This window comes from Leucoraja erinacea, chromosome 15 (genome assembly GCF_028641065.1).
Source record: "Leucoraja erinacea ecotype New England chromosome 15, Leri_hhj_1, whole genome shotgun sequence".
NCBI lineage: Eukaryota > Metazoa > Chordata > Chondrichthyes > Rajiformes > Rajidae > Leucoraja > Leucoraja erinaceus.
Window position 1 is genome coordinate 30,525,392 of NC_073391.1, and position 23,130 is coordinate 30,548,521.

At 39.5% G+C, this 23,130-nt stretch overlaps 1 protein-coding gene across 1 annotated transcript in view; it reads left to right on the forward strand.

Moving 5' to 3' along the window:
- The window catches only part of sufu (suppressor of fused homolog (Drosophila)), a 66,572-nt gene that overhangs the window by 34,839 nt on the left and 8,603 nt on the right, over positions 1-23,130 (forward strand). The window contains exons 5-9 of the mRNA XM_055647008.1: positions 1,782-1,867; positions 5,208-5,280; positions 6,222-6,375; positions 8,995-9,115; positions 16,870-16,914. Coding sequence (XP_055502983.1) covers positions 1,782-1,867; positions 5,208-5,280; positions 6,222-6,375; positions 8,995-9,115; positions 16,870-16,914 — 479 coding nt within the window. The remainder of the gene's footprint in view (positions 1-1,781; positions 1,868-5,207; positions 5,281-6,221; positions 6,376-8,994; positions 9,116-16,869; positions 16,915-23,130) is intronic.

Below are 23,130 nucleotides of genomic sequence, written 5' to 3' on the forward strand. Positions count from 1 at the left end.
AAATCTCCTCTGTACTCTCTCTATTTTGTTGACATCCTTCCTATAATTGGGCGACCAAAATTGTACACCATACTCCAGATTTGGTCTCACCAATGCCTTGTACAATTTTAACATTACCTCCCAGCTTCTATACTCAATGCTCTGATTTATAAAGGCTAGCATACCAAAAGCTTTCTTTACCACCCTGTCTATATGAGACCAACGGGACACCGACTGCAAGCACGAAGATCCCAGAGACTCACAGCCAGCAGCAACTCTAGCTATATCCACCTTCAAGGAACTATGCACGGTTATTCCCAGATCCCTCTGTTCAACTGCATTCTTCAATTCCCTACCATTTACCATGTACGTCCTATTTTGATTTGTCCTGCCAAGGTGTAGCACCTCACATTTATCAGTATTAAACTCCATCTGCCATCTTTCAGCCCATTCTTCTAAATGGCCTAAATCACTCTGTAGACTTTGGAAATCCTCTTCATTATCCACAACACCCCCTATCTTGGTATCATCTGCATACTTACTAATCCAATTTACCACACCTTCATCCAGATCATTGATGTACATGACAAACAACAAAGGACCCAACACAGATCCCTGAGGCACCCCACTAGTTACCTGCCTCCAACCTGACAAACAGCCATCCACCATTACCCTCTGGCGTCTCCCATTCAGCCACTGTTGAATCCATCTTGGTACTCAGACACTTTCCCAGTAACAGCAGGAGCTCCATCTGCTCATCCCATCTTCCCTATTCCATGTTTCCCCCTCCTCCCCCCAACTCAAATGCCAGTCTACGCCTCCTTGACTCCCAACCTATCACTTGCCAGCTTTTGCCTTAACCCTTTTCTCCTCTTTCTACCAGCTACCTTCATCATTCTGAAGAAAGATCCCGCCCAGAAATGTCAATTTCCCTCCATAGATGCTGCCTGCCCTGCTGATTTCCTCCAGTACTGTTTTTTTGCTTAGCCATGCCACATAATGGTCTAGTTAACCATGTCTGTTTTAAACGCATTAGCATCTTTCCTTAAATAAGGCAATCAATAAAATACTCTGGCTAATGTTCTTTATTATTGAAACATAACTGCCCTACTTTTGTATTCAGTTCCACTCACAATAAACAATAACTTTCTGTTGTCTTTCCAAATTACTTGCTGTACCTTGATAGTTGGAAGTGGAAAGGAGACAAAAGGGTGTCTGATAAGAAAAGTAGAGGAGGAGTGACATCTAAAGCTGGAGGGAAGGTTATGGGTAGAAGGGATCAGAGGGGCAGGTAAAGAGCCCCATGTTTCCCTTTTATCCCTCCCTCCAGTTTTACATTTCACTCCTCTTGCCTTATCTGACACCAGTTGCCTTTTCACCTGTAGACTTTGTCACTTACCCTACCCATCTGCTAATCACCCTCCCTTCACCTGTATTCACTTATCACGTACCATACTTTCCCCTCATCCCTACCACACTTTGCCAGCTTTCTCCCCACTTGCTCCAATCAAGGTCTCAACCCTTCTAAACATCGTTTGTTCATTTCCCTCCACAGATGCTGCCTGATGCGCTGAGCTCCTCTAGCACTTTGTTAAAGGATTCTACTTATTTCATTTATCATTGTTAGAAATGATCAAACCATTAATGTTTCTGGTGGTGTCCACCTCAACACTTCTGGATATTGAATAGCATCTCAGTCATTCTGATTTAAACATGTATTTTGTTGTTATTTAATATTCTTATGCAGTGAAATGCAGTCCTATTCATTTACTCTTTTTTTTAACACTTGCAATCCTTATTAGATTGTTGGAGTTTGTACAGAAGAACTTCAAGCAGCACAGCAGTGGAATGGTCAAGGAATCTTGGAGCTGCTCCGTACTGTTCCTGTGTAAGTGACATTGTTAGACTTGCATCCTATAAGAAAATTATTGTTGAATAGAGTTGTGAAAAATGAAATGTTCGACAGACCTGTTTATAGATTTGTATGGCTGTGCGGATCGGGGGAGAAAATGTTAATAAATATGCAGAAGGTTTGAGAGGGTATATGACTAAATATTTTGTATGCTTGTTGGGTCAGATAATTATCTGAAAGCATTATTATACATGCAAAGCACATTTGGTTCCAGATTTTTATTTCAAATAATAATTATTTAACCATATAAACAGGGTAGCACAGTGGCGCAGTTGGTGAAGCTGTTGCCTTACAGTGCCAAATACCTGCTTTTGATCTGGACCTTAGGTGCTGCCTGTGCAGAGTTTGCATGTTCTCTCTGTGACTGGGTTTCCTCCAGGTTCTCCAGTTTCTTCCCACAAATGAAAGGTGTTGAGGCTAAAATGTCCCTGGTGTGCAGGGAGTGAATACGAAAGTACAATAGCATTGATCTTGTGTGAATGGGTGATCGATGGTCGGCAAGGACTCGATGGGCCGAAGGGCATGTTTCCATTCTATATCCTTCAATCAATTCTGTGTTTGTCGTGTGCAGTAGTTATGTTCTTTTTATTTTCTATCGAGTTCAAAGTATTTCATCATCTAAAATAGAAAAATAACTTAAAATAAGCCTCCTTTCAATTGTATAAATTTTGTTCAGATTATCTCGCTTGAAGAGGTCTTTTGTGGCATATATAGTTTTAGATGACGACCATGTAGATCACATCGACACACAACCCTCATTAACAAACTGAGTCACCTCATGGAAAAATTCATTCAAATTAGTCAGACAGGATCTCCCTTTAATAAAACCATGCAACGTATCCCCAATCATTCCTTCCTTCTCCAGATTTAACCTGGCCCTCAGGATATCTTCCATTAATTTCTCACCACTTTAGTTGCAGTTGCCGATCTGTAATTTGGTGACATCAATGCTGCCCTTCTTTGAATAAAGGAATCACATTATTTTCCAGTCACCGGCAGCTCTTCTGGAGTAAAAGGTTTGAAAATTTCTGTCAGAGCCCAAGCAATTTCTTCTCTTGCCACCCAAAGAATGCTGGAAAACATTTCAGAATGGGTTAACCACTTCTGAACCCACCAAGATATCTCATACCTTGAGGATGTGGAACACCTCATCCTGGGAGCAGATGCGGCGTAGACGGAGGAATTGGGAGTAGGGGATGGAGTCCTTCCAGGAAGCAGGGTGGAAAGAAGTAGTCTAGATAGCCATGGGAGTCAGTGGATTTATAGTGGATGTCGGTCAGAAGTCTATCACCTGCGATGAGGTCAAGAAATGAAGGGAAGTGTCGGAAATGGTCCAGGTGTATTTGAGTGCAGGATGGAAGTTAGTGGTGAAGCGAATGAAGTCAGTCAATTGTGTGTGGGTATAGGAGGTAGCACCAAAACAATCGTCGATGTAGCGGAGGTAGAGGTCGGGGATGGGGCCCTGGTACGCCTCGAACAAGGATTGTACGACGTACCCGACAAAGAGGCAGGCATAGCTGGGGGCCATGCGCGTGCCCATAGCTATGCCTTGTATTTGGAGGATATGGGAGGAGTCAAACGAGAAGTTATTGAGGGTAAGGACCAACTCCGCTCAACGGAGGAGAGTATCAGTGGATGAGTATAGGTTGATTCTCCGGTCGAGGAAGAACCGGAGGGCTTTGAGACCATCCTGGTGGGGGATGGAAGTGTAGAGTGACTGGACGTCCATGGTGAAGATGAGGGGATGGGGGCCTAGAGAATGGAATACCCGGAGAGGACGGAGAGTGCCTGAGGTGTCTTGAACATAGGTAGGGAGGTATTTAATCAGGGGGAGATTGGATGGAGTCGAGGTATGTGGAAATAAGTTCAGTAGGGCTTTTTGGAACACCTCATCCTGGGAGCAGATGCGGCGTATCGGAATTGTCCTCATTCTTCAGGGAACGGGGGTTCCCCTCCCCTACTATAGACTTCCATACCCCGTAACACTGCTCTCTCTCCCCATCCCCCCCACTCGTAACAAGGGCATAGTCCCCCTAGTTCTCACCTTTCACCCCACTAGTCGTCAAATACAAGAAATAGTCCTCCGTCATTTTCGCCACCTCCAACGTGACCTCGCCACTCACTCGCCACATCTTCCCATCTCCTCTCCCCCCCCTCGGTCTGCTTTCCGCAAAGACCGCTCCCTCCGTAACTCCCTGGTCAATTATTCCCTTCCCTCCCGCACCAACCCCTCCTCGGGCACTTTCCCTTGCAACCGCAAGAGATGCTACACTTGTCGCTTTAGCTCCCCCCTTGACTCCATTCAAGGACCCAAGCAGTCCTTCCAGGTGGACAGAGGTTCACCTGCATCTCTTCCAACCTCATCTATTGCATTCGCTGCTCTAGATGTCAGCTGATCTACATTGGTGAGACCAAGCGTAGGCTTGGCGATCGTTTCGCCGAACACCTCCACTCGGTCCGCATTAACCAACCTGATCTCCCGGTGGCTCAGCACTTCAACTCCCCCTCCCATTCCGAATCCGACCTCTCTGTCCTGGGCCTCCTCCATGGCCAGAGTGAGCAACACCGGAAATTGGAGGAGCAGCACCTCGGTCAGTCTGCACCCTAGCGGCATAAACATTGAATTCTCCAATTTCCGGTAGCCCTTACTGTCTCCTCCCCTTCTCAGCTCTCCCTCAGCCCTCGGACTCCTCCTCTTCCTTTCACCTTTCTTCTCCCCGCTCCCCCACCCCCCTCCCCCACCTACATCAGTCTGAAGAAGGGTTTCGGCCCAAAACGTTTGCTTATTTCCTTTGCTCAATAGATGCACCCGCTGAGTTTCTCCAACACATTTGTCCACCTAAGATATCTCATACCTTTCCCTTTCCAATTGTAATTTGTTGTAGAATTCCATTCTACCCTTCCTGAATTCTGCAGAAAATTATGTGACGTAGAATTGATTAGGAGCATTATTTAAAAGATTTTGGTGGTTCCATCGTATTTTTGTTTATACTATTATCCTATCACAGTATAGACAAATTGGTAAATATAAAATGTCTCAGTGTAAAAAGTGCACGCTCTGTTATTAGACATGTTACAAATCAGATTCATTGTGGCATGCAGTTGACAAAGCTCAGTGATAGGTTGGTAGGGTTTTACAAATTGATTTTTAGAAGGAAATCTTTGTAGTTATGTTAGTCTTTGCTATTTATTAATACAATCGTTTTTTTTTGTCTGCTTTTGAGCAAAGCAATAAACATGAGATAAATATTCATTAAATATTCATTAAAAAAAGATTTATTGGGGTAGCTCTAAATTATTATCAATTATCTTACAGAGCAGGCGGCTCTTGGCTAATCACAGACATGCGAAGGGGAGAAACTATATTTGAATCTGATCCACATTTGCAGGTAACTTCATTTGTAGCTGCTCTGTTCTTCCTCACTGCTGCTATACTTGATGGGTGGGAAAAATATGTGTGTGTGTAACTTCTTTAATTCAGTACCAATTTGTTGTACCTCACTTGCAATTGTGCAGCTTTCCTTTCTGTTTAAAGAAAATCAAGCAACAAGCTTTCCACAGTTTGCTCCTGGTTTGCAACCTCCTCGTCCTAGCTGGTTCAACACAGTTGAGAAAGATCATGGGGAGATGTAGGAACTGATACATTTGCATTAACCATAAATTCCAAGTCAAGTTTATTGTCATACGCACAAGTATGGTGAGGTACAGGTACAATGAAAATTTTGCTTGCATATTCTCAGACAAAACACAGAATCATTAATTATGCATAGTGCTGTCTGTGTACAATTTGATGTTTTCCCCAGATGCCTTGGTTTCCTCCGACATCGAAAATATTTGCTGTTTTGGTAGGTTAATTGGCTCCACTGTTTGTGTATCTGGGAGAATTGGAGGTAACTTAATGGGTATGTGAGAGAGAATATGTTACAGGGCAGTGGGATTGATAGGATAGCTATGAAAATCAGCATAAACTTAATGGGCCAAATCATGACCTTCTATGGTGTGAGGAAATGCAAAATATAAATGATTTACTGTAGAGGTATTTAATTACTTTGATGTTTGACACAAGTACTAGGCTATTTCCATTGTTTATGAATATGACCGTAATTTGGATAAAATATTCACTTTAAATTTAGAAAGCTGCAAAAGCTACAACAAATAAAATATTTATGCTATTGCTTGTAACAAATAATTAACAAAAGGCATTAGAATTTGAGTTTGCGTAAATAAAATGTTATTGATCATCTATCTAAAGTTCTTGTCTGATTATAGTTGTAAATTCTTACGCTTATAGGAATTAAAAAAATTCTACTGACATTTTTCTTCCATGCAGGAGAGAGTGGACAAAGGAATTGCGACTGATGGATCAAATCTGAGCGGTGTGAGTGCAAAATGTGCGTGGGTTGATCTAAGCCGGCCACCAGAAGATGAAGAAGATAGTCGAAGTATTTATCTCGAGATGCACCCACGGCGTTTGTCAGATAAAGGTAATTTTTGTGGGAGCATTATGATAACAAAGTGCAAAATCGTTTTTTGCTGGGTGATCCAACAAGATCTAGTTGCCATAATTCTCTTTTCGCCACATTTTCTTCAAATAAGGAAAAACCCTGGCAGTTTAAGAAATTTTGCATCTTCTTTTTCAGTCTTCGTTTACTAATTAGCATTACTGATATTTTTCTTCGAATTTCATTTCTGCTCATTTTTGAAGTGTATTAATTCTAAGAACACAAGGTGCTGGAGTAACTCAGCGGGTCAGGCTGCATTTCTGGAGAACATGGATTGGTAACGTTTGGAGTCGGGACCCTTCGTCAGACAGATCTTAATTCCAATTTTTATAGTTAGGAATCCAGATCTAGTTTTATAATTTATCAGTGAAATATTTTACAATTGTATCAGATATATTATTGCCTAATTTTTATGGGCTTTGAGACCATCTCATGAAATGTTGTAAATTAAGTCTAAAAGTCAGAAAAGGAAATATTGCTAAATATTTCAGATGAAAGATAAGTTGCTCGATTGACTCAAACCATATTGACTGTACTGTTTTAGTCAAAATATATTTATATTTTATTATTTACAACAACTTGGATATTTCATAGCTGATTATTAGGTTGAGTAATTAATTAGAATTTTTGGAAAATGAAGCAGTGAATTAAATTTAGAGTTTAAAGTATTAGAATTATTATATCATCACTTTAGGTGAAAACTACACTTCACTGAGGGGCTAATAATAGTGAAAGGAGAGACACAAGCTTCTTATAAATAAAGATTCGATACACAAACAGTTCGCAGCCTTTGATTTTCTAGATGGAAAGTAAATTGATTACCGTGACATTTGAACCAAAGGTGCCCACATGGATTCAGACATAGAGCACAAAAATAATATTTTGCTCATCCAGAAATGTGAATTCTCGAGGGAGTGCGTTCAAACAACTCATTTGAGGGGTGGGGAGAAATCATTAACATTCACATCTGCTTTCTCCAGTACAACAATGCAGTAATTCATTTCAAGACATCTCTTTTTATAATCACCCCAACCAATCCTGAAGAATCATTTTTGAGACCTTGTGTTTGTGTTTGAGCCATCGTGTTTGCAATCCAGTATTCGATCTTACTAGCATAGTACTTATTTTGTTGCTCTTTTGCTTGTACCCACTTTCGCATGAACCAAAGAGGCTTGCCATTTGATAAGCTGGCAAAATATATGGTGTTGCTGCAAAATCTGCCTAACCTATTAAACATGTTTTAACTATTTCCTATGCCTTTTATTTAGTCACAAAAGATTCTAATGAACTTTCTCAGCAGTGGTGATCGATCCTGTCCTCGTTTCACAGATTGTTTAAAAATTGACTTCAGGCGACTAAGCAAGACCAGCTTGTCTTTATTTGGCCCGTTTAATTTAATAAAACATTCCAAGGCACTACAAGATTATTCTCACACAACACTTGCATTAATCCATTTAGAGAAGAGGGGTATTTGAAGGAGCATCGTAAATAAAGGAGAGATAGCAAGGAGGTGTGATTTACAGAGAGAATTGGAGTGTTTAGGGTGTCGGCCACAGGTGGAGCAATGAAAATCAGAAATGTGCAAGATGCCACAACGCAAATGGTATAGGATTTGTTGTGCCCCAAGGCCCTGGAGGCATTTGAAAATTATGAGGATTCTCAATGTGGAGGCATTGTCAGGAGGATTGATGTAGGCCAGCATGCACAAAGGCAAAGTAGGTTAAGTGTGACCGAGGATGTTGTCAGTCGAGCATTAGAATAAACTTACGTACTCTAACCCACTCATCCCCTCTCTGCCATTGGGTTTTTTAGAGACTTCACAATCAGGCATTATATACAACCTTTGTTGATGGAACTTCCCTTCCACAACCCAGCTCTTCACCCCACACATCCCACTCTTCCATAGATCATACAATGGATACCAGTTCATATTGTGATATGGGCCTTAACCTGTTGCATGTGCTAACTGGTTCCATGACATCCACTCTGATGTGGCCTGCAAACAATTTTATAGACATCACTTAAAACATGCTAAATCTCAAGACCAGAGCAGTGTGTTGCCTGACTGAGAAAACAGCATTGAATCACACTACAACTGCTATTCATATGCTATTGACTGAAAATTTTTTGAAGGCTATCTAAACGATATGAAACGTATAAAACATGAGGGTTATCTTTGTTGAATATGTTTAAATGTTCCATCATGTAAAGAGGGCATGAATAAAGCTTTCAAAATTAACAATCAAAATGCTCCAATAACTTTTATCCCTTGCAATATATTTTAGAAGTTTATGGAAATAAATTCTATGTCTTTAACAACTCTGTTTACTGCGGGGGAGGCTCATACTTGGGGAATGCAAGTAGCAACCCATTTAAAGGCCGTATTTGCATCAACAAGTTGGATGTGCAATTTTTTTTTTTGACGATTTTTTTTTTAATCAATTCCTTTCCCAACGTAATTAGGCACGGCCTGACCACTAGATTTATATGCCTAATTTTGTAAATGTGCAGTTTTGATCGGAAAAGATTATTAATCCCACTGTTCAATCCATTTTGCCTTGAAACCTGGTTCAAATAATTGTCATTTAAAATGTTTTTCAGATACAGAGCAAATAAGAGAAGTGTTACGTAGGGGCCTTGAAATGAATACCAAGCCAATCTTGCCACCAATTAGCTCTCAGAAACCCCAACAACAGATTGGAATGAACCACGACCGAGCACAGTGAGTAGTTTACAACATAGTAAGTGTTTTGTATAGTCCGGAGTTATATGAGTTTTGTGGGTGGGGAGGGAATAATTTTTGCTGCACTGTGTTGATACCTCCCATTTGACATTCCTCGATCCTAATTCTGCTCAGTTTTTACCCCCCAAAAATCTGACTTTATCTTGCATTACATGTTGTACCATTTATCTGTTCACTGTGGACAACTTGATTGTAATCATGCATACTCTTGACTGGAAAACACACAAAACAAAAGCTTTTCACGGTAGCCCGGTACTCATGACAATAATAAACTAAAGTAAAACTAAACATACTGAACTGTATTCATTCAAAGTGACAGAGGTTTAAATTATGACAAATCCTAGATAAAAGAATTAAAGTTTGTTTAATTCTAGATTAAATTGAGAAAATGGGAAATAAAATCTAAAATCTATGCAAGGATTTGATTTCCTTTTCTGAACAAGAAATGGTTGAAGTTCACACTCGGATTAACCATGGAGTCCATGAGTTCAAGTGCATCGTCTGTTTAGTGTTATAAAAGATATCTGTGTGTCCAATGGAGACAGCTGGGAATCCCTTCATAAATGCCATATGATCTCTTGGCAGTTGCTCACATGTTTTCTTTTCCAGTTATGATAATGTTAGGTGGAGAATATAATGTAGAAAATGTATTCTTGGGCTTCTTATCTCAAATACTATTCAAACGGTAAAATAATACTACAATTCGGTTTTCCATTTAAAAGACTTGTGATGCTCATACAGAGGAATCCATTTATGGTGAAGTAAATCCAGAACAAATTACTGCTTCGCTTATTTGACAGAACATTATCGATGTAGAGGTTAATGCACTGTAGTGGGAGTGGAGCTAATCTTCAGAATTAATGGAAAACTGTTCAACCTACGGTGACTGAATTTCAGAATCAAGGTCACCCGAACCTCCGAAGTCAAGCTGCAGTATACAAATGCCACTTGCATTTGTGCATGTTGTGAGTCAGTGCTTCAGGTTATTGTTGACTTTTTTACCAAAGCACATGAGTGGATGAACCTTACACTCAACATCTGTAAGAACTAGATCCACTGCCCTCGATGCACCACACTGCCCTCAGACAACAATGGTCTGCTACAAGATCTTGGAAGACGTGGACTGCTTCTTGTATCGCAGAATTCACATCTTGGTACGGCTAGATATCGATGATAAATTTCACCTTCCTGGTGCCAGCATAGCCTTTTGGTGATTGATTCTTCTGATCAAAACCCAACACAGTACAGTACTAGAGGTCTCTGCACAGTTGTGATCCCAACCTTTCTGTATGGTTCTGAGATCTGGACCATCTATAGCTGCCTATCATTTTAAATCTGTGCCCGAAAAATGTGCTGTGTAAGCTATCACATCCATCAAAGATAGATATAAATTATTGGAGTATGTCAGCGGGACAGGCAAACATCTCTGGAGAGAAGGAATGGGTGACGTTTCAGGTTGAGCCAAACCAGCATCTGCAGTTCCTTCCTAGACATCCATCAGAAATGCAGACAGGTCTTGGTCTGGTGTCTGAAGAAGGAAGGTGTGCTCTCCTCAATGCAGCTGTTTCCTACACCACACTGCACAGCTAGCCCAGATCTTCTGCTCAAATCACTAAAACAAATCTTGGGGCTTTGAGGAGATATTTATAACATATGAGATTAAAATTACTAAAGCTCTGGCAGGTAAATCTTGTGTTGAAATTTGAATCGGAACAAGAAATTGGAATGGAATGACAACAGGGTGTGGTGTTCAAAGATGATGTCAGGAAAAGGAAGTGAAAAACCAACTTCTAGTTTGGTGACACATGGAGAGTTACCATGGAGATTTGGGTTGTGTTTAAAAAAAATATAACTGAACTGTGAAATAGTTGAATACATATTCATGAATGGGTTTTAATGAGAAATTGTAACTTTCATATAGATTGGATAAGCTGATGCCGAAGCAGTGAATTTCTTAAATGCATTTAGAATGGTTGTATGCATTGTTTAAATTCCACCGTGGCTATCTGGTTATAATGTCTTAATTCCACTTAATTTACCAATGTCCCATTTGAAAGAGATATCTACTATCTAGTTTGGACTTTGAGTGACACAACGAACAGTCGTTGATACTTAACGGTTGTCTGAAATGGTATCGCAGTTGTTTTAGTTGCATCAAAACAAATGTGTGCCATGGAAATAACTTCTCACGGATCGCACCAATTCAATTGGCAGCATCACCCCAGTTAAAGATGACAATGTTGGCAATGCCAGTGAATAAATTGAACTAACAAACTATATATGTAGAAACGAGAAGCTGTAGATACTGACTTACACAGATGACACAAAGTGCTGGAGTAACTCTGGGTCAGGCAACATTACTGGAGAACTTGGATAGGTTATGTTTCTGGTTGGGACCCTTCTTCAGACTGATTGTAGGGTGCAGTGGAGGAAAAACACATAATCTGCTTTAATCTCTGGCCTTTGTTCCAGCCATCTGCCTCTATATTTTAAAAAAAAGCGTGTGAGTTAATGAAAAACATTCATAATGTGATCAGGTTCTGTAGACTATTCAAAATAGAAAAGTGCAAATCTGCAAAGATTATGGATTTGGGGGACTCTTACTTCCATGTGATGAGATGACCACTGTCCTTGGCAAAGAATGGAAATCTGTTCATGGGTAGAACAAGAGTAGATCAAGTTGTTGTAAAAAAGGATTTGATATATGACCAGCTCCTAATGAGCAAGAACTCTACTTGCCAAACAAAAACTTTTGAAGAACTAAGGGATAACATAAAACTAGTATAAATAGCAACCGGTACAAAACTGTGCAGGTCTGGCAAGTGTGAATGAGATGTGAAACCAAAAGATGGCAAAACATCAAGAGCCATAAAAGATAACTTTTAAGGTGTATCCAAATGAATACAGAAATACATTTTAGATGGAGGGGAGGTGGGTGATGATGTATCAGTGGGAGAGGCCTTTAAACAAATAGTGTAATCAATGGGGAAAAAAAGGGATCAGCATAATGAGCAACTACGTTGTATTAACAAGCTTATTTTTAGGAAGCAATGGTATACCATATGGATTATTAATATTAAATCTCCAAAACCTTCATAATCAAGATAAAGGGGAGGATGGTAAATAATTTGAGAAGAACAGCCAATCTTATATTGCAGTAATATAATAGTCCATTATATGGCATTTATTTCACAAATTTGGATAAAATCCATTCCCAGATCCTAATATGCTATGGTTCTTAATGCCCTTGTGTATTAAACAGTAATATGGAACTGCTAAGCAATCATAGGACATCTGCTTTAAAATATTTAATGTTTCCTTGGAGGAGAAACTATTTTGTAATATCAGTAAGTATGCAAAAAATGTTGGCTTAATGATAAATGGGGTGTGATCTTGGGTAAGTTACCACATAGTGAAAGAAAATGCATCTGCAAAAATATCAAAAGGTAGCAAATCTGGACTTGCCATGGCTTGAAGCAATATCTAATTTGAGTATTTTTCAAGGCTTGAAAGTAAATGTAAATTTGATAGCAGTTTAGATGGATGGAATTAAAGTTTGTTAACAAAACTTATATTGTAACAATGTTTTGCCAGCAAAGTTGGATCTTCTCCATAAAGGTTGAACTGATTTCAATAAGGTCATTAACTTAATTATTTTATATAAACTTGCTTCTCTTTAATCTATGCTGTTATTTATATAAATAATCCAAAGCTCAATTGACATTTTATTAAATGAAAACTCATGCAGGGGTTCACTTAAATGTTTGGAGATTATTACTTTATAGTAATCACCGCCTGCCCTGCAGTCAGCGGTGCTTCTGGCTGCGGCGGGGCGGGAACTTTAAATCTCCAACCGCCGGCCTGCGCCCTACACCAACCTGGAGCCGCGGTCTCTGGTGGGGAGGCACCAATTCAGGACTTACATGGACTTTTTTACCTTGTCTGCACATCTGGACGCCCGCAGCGACAGCTGCGGAGGGTTGAGGTCCCGACCACGGGGGAAAATGGAGGACTGGCCATATTTTGTGCCTTCCACCACAGTGATGAATGCTGTGGTCGATATTTGTGTTAAATTTTTAGTGTGTTTTTGTGTGTTCTTTTTCTTTGTACCACTACTGGAAAATTGATTTCACTTGCACTTTATGTGCAAGATTGTGAACCTGGGAACCAATAAATCACAAGGTACTGCGTCCGTGCAGGTCAGGCGACGGCTGCGGGCAGGGATAAGGTATCACCAAAGGTTACTCTTGTACCCAAATAGGAAAATCCAATGTTACAATTTACATTAACTGAAGAAATGTAACCGAATAGCTACCATCTCCCAAGAGGGGTATTTATCCTTGGACATTAAAACCCAAAGTATTGATTGTATTGTACTTTGGGTTTTACTGTGCAAGGATACATACCCCTCTTGGGAGATGGTAGCTATTTGGTTACATTTCTTCAGTTAATGTAAATTGTAACATTGGATTTTCCTATTTGGGTACAAGAGTAACCTTTGGTGATACCTTTATGATTTATTGGTTCCCAGGTTCATAATCTTGTGGAGTGAGGTACTTGTTTAGTTTAGTTCAGTGATACAGCACAAAAACAGGCCCTTCGGCCCACCGAGTTCGCACTGATCAGCGATCCCTGCATATTAACATTATTCTACACTAAGGACATTTTTTACATTTATACCAAGCCAGTGAACCTACAAACCTGTACAGCTTGGCGTGTGGGAGGAAACCAAAGTTCTCAGAGAAAACTCATGCAGGTCAAGGGGAGAACGTACAGACAAGTATCTGTAGCCAGGATCGAACCCGGTTTCTGGCGCTGTAAGGCAGCAACTCTACCACTGCGCCACCGTGTCTCAGTCAGTCATGAATTCATAGATTAGAAATAGACACTCTCCCTGATTTGGGGAGAAAAATATTAAATCAAAAGCTGGCTTAAAATAGCAGTTAAAGGACATTTTCTATTCCCTTTTAAGTTTACATTTATTGGTTTACATTAAAGATAAATCTGCCATTCTACTGGTGAAATTCAAAAGGTGTGTTCTAAATTAAAAACAAACATTATAATAGCTGCTGATAATCCTCCATATTAAATGGGCTCAAAATAAAGTTCAAATTGTTGGCTAAGTCATTAACTTTGTTTTTAAATTAACTAAATTTGTGGTGGCAATTGACCATTGTATGACCTCTTTAATGAACTCATTTAATACTGGGAACTCCTGCATTCTGCCAACTCAGAATATTTGTCACACTGCTCATGAGTTACAACAGTATTATTCTATAATTGGTTTACCATAGTGCAATGGCCAAACAAAATTTTACAATAATCTTTAGTATCAAAATCCTCCAAGAATGGGGTTTTGGTATCTGTCCCATTAGACTCAGATTAGAGCAGTTGTCTTATATTCACATATGGTTGTGGTAGTGTTGTTATTATGTTACTGGAGTGACAACCAAGATATAATTTCAAATCTAACCATGGAATTTCAACATTTTGAAATCTTAATTCACTTTAATTTTGAAAAATAAAAGCTGTTTGTTGTAAATCCTCAAGTGGCTAAATAATGAAAGAAACCATTCAATCGTACCAACCCGATCTTGTTTTTGACAACCGTTCTAGATCAATGTCATTATCTTTTGACTTTAAAATGACAGCTGTGCAAGCGCGTTAAAATGGGCAATGCTGAAGAATAATGAATAAAAAAGCCATTCCATTACTCTCCGTGATTGTTTACAACTGAATGAATCTCTTTGTTTGATGCTCGACTGAGCTTGAGCCACCACCTGTTTCCGTGTCTCTCACTTTAGCTGCTGAAACTTTCTTTTTTTTAAAAAAAATCTCCAAACTTAATTATTCCACTGTAGAACACAAAGTGTTGGTCTAACTCGGTAGGTCAGACTGAGTTTCTCCAGCACTTTGTGTGCCACACAAGTTTCCAGCGTCTGCAGTTCAGTGCGCATCTCTTGGTTATTCCTATGCTCTCTTGACTGGCATCTCATCTTCTGCAAATACAACCCCATTTACAGCTCTTGTCTCCTAATTCACAGGAATCCCTACTTGCCCATTTATCATGTGCTTGCTGACCAACTTTAGCACCTAGTGTACAAGAAATCATCTGCATATTTTTCTTGTCTTTGTGTTCCAATTCATTCGTTCATGTGCCCCATTCTATCTCTAACTTTCATCCTTCCAAACCTCCAAGATCACCACATTCCAACATTTTTCATAGCTTGTCTTTCATAGTCCTTTCTTCCAACATTACACCTCTGATCAGCTTTCTAAGCCTCAAACTGAAGTTCTCTACTTAAGCTTTTACAAACCAGGAGAAACTTATTTATGTAAATTTATGAATATCCCTTTCCTATTTCTGTACCTGTCCAAGTGTCTTTAAAATATTGTTATAGTACCTGCCAAGTTCCTCCTCTGGCAGCTCATTCCATATACCCACCATGTTCTGAGTGGAAAAGAATGCCACTCAGTTTCCTATTAAATCTTGCCCTTCTTCTCACCATAAACCTACACCCTCTGGTTTTTTGATTCCCCTATCCTGGGTAAATGATTCTGTGCATTTCCTCTGCATATTCCCCTCTTGATTTTATATTAAGAAAATATGTCGATATGTACACATGTCAAACTAATTCCAAAATATAATGTTCTGTAAATTAGATTATTTAGTTAGCTACTTGCCAAGGGAGAGTGGACTCAGCTGCTGTCTCATGCTGTAGCAGGTGACCCCTGCATTATGGAGTGGAATAGGGAGGTCTCATTCTTACCAAACTGTCCGTAATGCAATTTTCCATTACATAATGCTGTATCATCATGTGTTGAGAAACACATGTTTCTTCTGTGTTTATTTACTTACTACATTTCACAAAGTTGGTGAGACAAAATGTTATTCCCCATCTCAAACTTTGGTTAGTGATTTGTGAATTTTCTAAAGGTGAATTTCTGTTGCCAGAATCATTATCGGATATAATGCAGGGTTCACCTGTAATTTAGAGATTGATTGTAGTGTGTGAATGAAACATTATAAACAGACATGAAATTGTTATTATGCTGACGGATGGGCAGGGACCCAGTTTAAGATTTTGAAACGTATCGGTTACTCTACACTTCCTAATAATTTATCCCTTATCACTTTTGATTTAATATTAAATTGGGAATTAAATGATCAAACTACGCAGAATGTTGAAAGGATGGGGATGTCATATGTGTGGTTTAGGGTATATTACTTGTGAATGTAATTGGAATTCTGACAATAAATGTATCTTTTTAATTCTGGAAAGAAATGTGATTTGTCATAAAGATGGAGATGCCTCTGTTGTAAAATCTGAAGAAACATGCTCCTGTTTTCCTTAAAACCTTTTTAATAGTATTGACTTTGGTGAATTTATAAATTCTCCCATGAATTGTTCATGATTGTTTAAATATAGAGTCTAATTTTCTAATTTTAAGGCACATTGTAATATGCAGGACTAATGTTACTTTGATATTTACCATTATGTAATCTTCCAACATTCTATATGATATTGCACTCCATGAAACATATTTTTATCCTTTTCTATAATTTGGATCTAACTTCAGATGATTGAAAGAAATAGAAAATGTTTGAAAATTACAACCAGAAATATTTTGGGTCAAAGGTTAATCCTATTTGTAAATCTACGTAGTTTTATTTTATAATTATGGTAATTGTGATAATTTTTGGTACAAATCTACCCATAATCTTTCCATAGACTAGTGCAATCAGTGGGCCATTTCCAGAGCAAGCAGACTGAAAGGTAAGAATATAATGCACAGTTCATCTTGGACTTCCCATTCGGTTTTTGAAGCTCAGATTATATTTTTAACAATTCCTCTCTTGTGCATATCTACCTTGCTAAAATGAAGAGCAACTAAAATGAGAATGTTCAAGTCAGCTTTTTGTGCAGGCTACATATACATTCTTGTAGTAAATCTTCTTTACAAAGGTAGTAGCAAAAATAATTAATTACATTTTAAAATTATTTTGTTTTGTCAGCTGTGTGTTATTTGCATATCAAAACTATTGCATACAGAGTTGAATGAGAAATAACTGGAAGGGTTCCAATCTATGCAGTACTGAGTTTGAAAAGTAAGAATTGAATTTGGCCATTGCTTCGGTCATTCTGTTTGTTAAATTAGATTGCTCAGAGTTAGTTTGTACAAACTTTGTATGTATTCTGTAAATGCCATATTTTTATTAGTAATATCAATTGGTTTTCATCAATGTACATACGTTCCAGGAACACTTTGAACTGTTCTAATAATATTTGAAATGTGAATGCACATTCAGGTGAGGAATGCCGACAGTTTTGGAAAAGATCATGTCAGGAGTAATGAAGATAGACACAAAATGCTGGGGTAACTCATCAGGTCAGGCAACATCTCAAGAGAAAACTTTTGGGTCAGGATCCAGTAATGTTTGTTTTAGCTTATAACGGGAAGCTGGAATCATTTTAAAATTATAATTGTGTGATGAATAAAACAAATGTTGTGACACCTTAACTACAAGCAGCTTATGTTAAAGGAATCTAAAAAACATAACAGTGGCCTTCCTTAGTGTCCAGCAGTTAATCTATTGTTTTGTGAATTATCCAAATGTGGAGTGAGAGAAAGGCCTATACTTCTGGGCCTAACTGTTGTTGAACTTGAGAGGCCTGCAACATGCAGGAATGCTGTGTTTAGTAATTGCTTTCTCTGGATGTGATGTTGGGCTTGGATGATACAAAGGTGAGTTTACAGGTGGTTACTGCTGACGGGGACGACATCGGGATGAGTTGCAAAGCGTTTTGTTAGTTTCCAACTTCATGTGGGAGAGGAACTCATCTTTCAATGAGAACATGAGAGGGCATCACCCAGTCTGTTAGCGGGCATAAAAAGTGAATGCTGTTTTCTGTGGCATCGGGTAAGCTAAAAACAGATTGTTGGCCATCTCCATGCATAGTTTGCATTAGTAAGTGAAGAAGGGAGGCCGGGCGCTGTCAGTGTTTTCAATTTGCATTCATGGACTCAGCGCAAGTACTTGTTGAGGTTGTAGCTGGAGGGTAGGACCTTGAAGTAGAGTTGGTAGGTGTGCATCTGCTAACATTGATCCATGGGCAAGGTCCTTGGGTAGATCAGGCCACACTGCTGAAGAGGTAGGTGGTGCTGGACACTAAGGAAGGCCACTGTTATGTTTTTTAGATTCCTTTGCATTATCTGAGAAGATACTTATATTGTCCTCTATAATTAAGAGTCAACTGCATCTGTTTAATCTGTGAATAAAGGGCAGATTTGAGTATTTTATAGTAGTTTTAAATTTCAAGTTTATTTATGTTTTAATCGGTGAACATTTAAGTGGGCCACTGCAATATTCTGTCAGTGGAAAAAAATTGCATTGTGATTTGCACAGAATCATACCAAGAAATATTTTTTTGATACCTGATTTCAGTAAGTGAGCTTTATAGACATGGCACCACTGAGATGTTAAATAATGCCTGCCTCCTTGAAGATAAACATCTCATTGGTACTTCTGATCAGTGTTGTTGCATTAGAATACCAAGGAATCACACATCTTCAATATTAGGTGATTCGCAGCTCTCTAACTATAACTGCAGTTAAAGTGTGCCACTTGGATTAAGTGGAATTGGAGAAGAGATAAACACTCTTTGCACTAGAATATTTACTTAAAGCACAGAAGAATCAATGATTGATAGATCATCGGAGGTGCTTGTGTTGTCTTTTTGATGGAATTATCCAACTAGTCCCATCACTGCGATTTGATCGTAAGTTTGCACATTAAATCCTTCAAGTATTATCCAATTTATCCTTAAATCCCTTTTTTTTTCTTTCATTTTTGCCCATAATCCATTCAGACAGAGCATACCAGATCTCAACAATTTGTATCCAAAAAAATTCTAGAGTAGGTTCTGGGACACCTATCCAACATTCTCCTAACTTTTGCTCCAAGTTGTACAAGTCTAACCTTTCCCAAAATTCATCCCTTTTATCATTTGAGTAAGCACTCCAGCTTTTCAAAGATAGACACAAAATGCTGGAGTAACTCAGTGGGACAGGCAACATCTCTGGATAGAAGGAGTGGGTTACTCCAGTTTTTGTGCCTATCTTCAGTGTAAAGCAGTGTCTGCAGTCCTTTCCTACACACACCATGTTTTCAAAGGTTTGGCCTGTCTTTTTTTTCCCTCATTTGAAATACATTGCTGAGAGCTGTACAGTAGGTTACAGTCTACCATTTCATTTCCTTTCATATACAGGATAGCATAATTGTTATTTTATAACATGCCTGGAAAACCTTCACTGTTCATTAATGGCCTTCAACAACAGCATGTTTCCATTATAAATATACCAAAGAATGCTAAAGGATTGTTCCTTATTTATAAGGAATACTATAGACGAGGCTCTCACCAGGGTCTCTTCTATATCCCGTGACTCTATAACCCGTGATCCATCCCCCCCCCCCCCCCCCCCCCAGAGTCCCCCTTGTCCTCACCTACCAGCTGTCACATACAACAAATAATCCTCCAACATTTTCACCACCTCCAACGTGATCCCACCACTTGTCACATCTTCCCATCTCCTCCCCTGTTGGCTTTCCGCAGAGACCACTCCCTCCGTAATTCCCTGGTCAATTCGTCCCTTCACACCTGAACCACTCCCTCTCCGGGCACTTTCCCTTTCAACTGCAGGAAATGCTACACTTGTCGCTTTACCTTCCCCCTTGACTCCATTCAAGGACCCAAGCAATCTATCCAGGTGTGGCAGAGGTTCACCTGCACCTCCTCCAACCTCATCTAGTGCATCCGCTGCTCTAGATGTCAGCTGCTCTACGTCGGTGAGACCAAGTGTAGGCTTGGCGATCGCTTTGCCGAACACCTGCGCTCGGTTCACAATAACCAACCTGATCTCCCGGTGGCTCAGCACTTCAACTCCCTTTCCCATTCTGAATCCGACCTTTCTGTCCTGGGCCTCCTCCATGGCCATCGTAAATTGGAGGAGCAACACCTCGTATTTCGCTTGGGCATTTTGCACCCCAACGGTATGAACATTGACTTCTCTAATTTCAGGTAGTCCCTACTTTCTCGTCCCCTTCTCAGCTCTCCCTCAGTCCACTGGCTCCACCGCTTCCTTTCTTCTTCCCGCCCCCTCCACCCTCACATCAGTCTGAAGAAGGGTTTTGACCTGAAACGTTCCCTATTTCCTTTACTCCATAGATGCTGCCCCACCCGCTGAGTTTCTCCAGCATTTTTGTCTACGTTCCTTATCTTCACTTTCCACCTCCTCGGAAGCACTCCCTTTTCTTCATTGTCAAAGTTGAGAATTTTCCCATCTATAAAAAATCCATGTTTAAGAAAAAGCTGCAGATGCTGGAAAAATCGAAGGTAGGCAAAAAATGCTGGAGAAACTCAGCGGGTGAGGCAGCATCTATGGAGAAAAGGAATTGCCAATGTTTCGGGTCGAGGCCGTGAAGAAGAGGCTTGACCCGAAGCATCGCCAATTCCTCTGCTCCATGGATGCTGCCTCTCTACACCTCTCAACACTGAACACCTATCTACACTGAAGATAGGCACAAAAAAAATGCAGATGCTGGAAAAATCGAAGGTAGACAAAAAATGCTGGAGAAATTGAGACAGTATCTCTGGAAGAAGGGTCTCGACTCGAAACGTCGCCAATTCCTTCTCTCCATAGATACTGCCTCACCCGCTGAGTTTCTCCAGCATTTTTTGTCTACCTTCGATTTTTCCAGCATCTGCAGTTTTTTGTGCCTATCTTCAGTGTAGATAGGTGTTCAGTCGAGAGGTGTAGAGTGGCAGCATCTATGGAGAGACGGAATTGGCGACGTTTCGACATCGAGTCCCTGAAGAAGGGTCTCGACCTAAAACGTCGCCAATTCCTTCTCTCCATAGATGCTGCCTCACCCGCTGAGTTTCTCCAGCATTTTCTGTCTACCTATAAAAGATCCATGTTGGAATTAGTATTTGGCTTGAATTTTGGATATGAAATAGATTTTGGTATGTTCCTTATATTTAAGTAGATGGGAAAATTATTCAAGTTGTGAGTTATTTTAAAGCCCAAAAGTAATAAACACTGTTCAAATATATTTTGACAAATCATCTTTGGATTTGAGGATATGTGTGGCTAGAGAAAATAGGATTCATTGATATTTGGTGCTGCAAGTAGTGATGATTTTATTGCATGGAACTAAGTTATGCAGGATCATGACTATTGGTGTTTTTGCAGGAAGTAATTATTATGCAGTTGTAAATAAGTAAATCAAATTTTCATGTTAATTTTTTGGGACGCCATGGAAACAAATCTATGTGACCCACCTCCTTACTTCCCCCTCAGCTCAAGTAAAATGAGATGCATTTAACATGCGACAGATGCTGGAGGTTTTAATTCAAATTGGCACCATATTAAAAGCTTTAATTCTGCTTTTCCCTTTGTTCGTCAACTTATCAGAATTGGCTATGGTACAGTGTTTAATATTTTTTTATCTTTAATTTGCAGACCCTCTTTATTAGGTTGAGTTGCTGTAGCATTCACCAATGTAGCTCAGCATATTTTAAATTAAACTCCAGTCCCTTCCCAGGTGCAACTTGTGTGCTCATGACCCTGACTTTCATTCTACCCAACATCCAAATTAATCATTTGAAACTTTGCCCAACCACACCTAACTGTGCACCTCATGTACTAACTCACGTCTTTAAGTGATCTCTCAACACACATTTTCCGTAAGGTCCCTCCCAAGTTTCTCCTTTTCTTTTTGAAAGAACGCAAATACATACAGTCATTTCCGATTTTGTTCTTTCTGCACATACCAATTTTGATCTGGAGACTCTCAAATCAGTCTTTAAGAATGATAGTCCGTTGCCAACCCTATTCTTATGTCACATTGTTGGAATCGAATGTGTAACTGGATTTTCCCTCAACCGCCTCGTGATGGTCTAAAACGTTCGAATGCCAAATTGAATCCGTCAAACTATTCTATTATGTAAAGTATATTGGAGAGCAGTTTTACTCTTTGACTTGCCCATTAAGACACAAAAGGGGGCCATTCATCTCACTGACCAATACTGCCTCTCAGCAAAGCAATCCCATGATCTCTCCTTATTTTCTCTGTACTCTGCAACTTGATCTCTCTGCTGCAACACCGTATATCTTTATTTGTGGTAATTCAGTGTTTTATTGTCATATGTGCCAAAATGGAACAAATGACATTCGTGCTTGCAGCAGCACAACAGCTATGTAAACATAGTACTCTGTAAACACCATACTAAAGAACAAAAAGACACTCGGTATATATATTTTAAAAAACAGATAAACAAACAATAATAGTGCAAAGACAAAAACAGTGCCTTCCAAGTCCATGAGTTCAGAACTTAGTTGGAGGTTGCGTTTAATACACTGATGATAGAAATATAGAAAATAGGTACAGGAGGCCATTTGGCCCCTCGAGCCAGCACCGCCATTCAATGTGATCATGTCTGATCATCCAGAATCAGTATCCCATTCCTGCTTTCTCCCCATATCTGTTGATTCCGTTAGCCCTAAGAGCTATATCCAACTCTCTCTTGAATACACGATTGTTGAGAAGAACCTATCAATAGGTCCTTGGGACATTGGAGGAAACCAGCACACCTGGCTGAAACCCATGAGGGGGTCATAAGAATAATATATAAACTCCACACACACATTAAAAGTCAGAATATTATCTAGATCCCCAGAGCAGTGAGGCAGCCTATGTCATTGTACCACTTAGAAAAAATGTTAGTACAATATCTTTTGTTACAACACAAGAGGAGGCCATTTGGCCTATCAAATCCATGGCAGCTCCCAGCAGAACAATTCCATCAAACCTATTTCACCCTCGTCTTATTTCCACATGGCCCTATGCAACCTATTCTCTCTCGATTGCCCATCAATTCCATTAAAAAAAAAATCTTTTGACACCCACCTGCACTAATTTAGAGTATCGG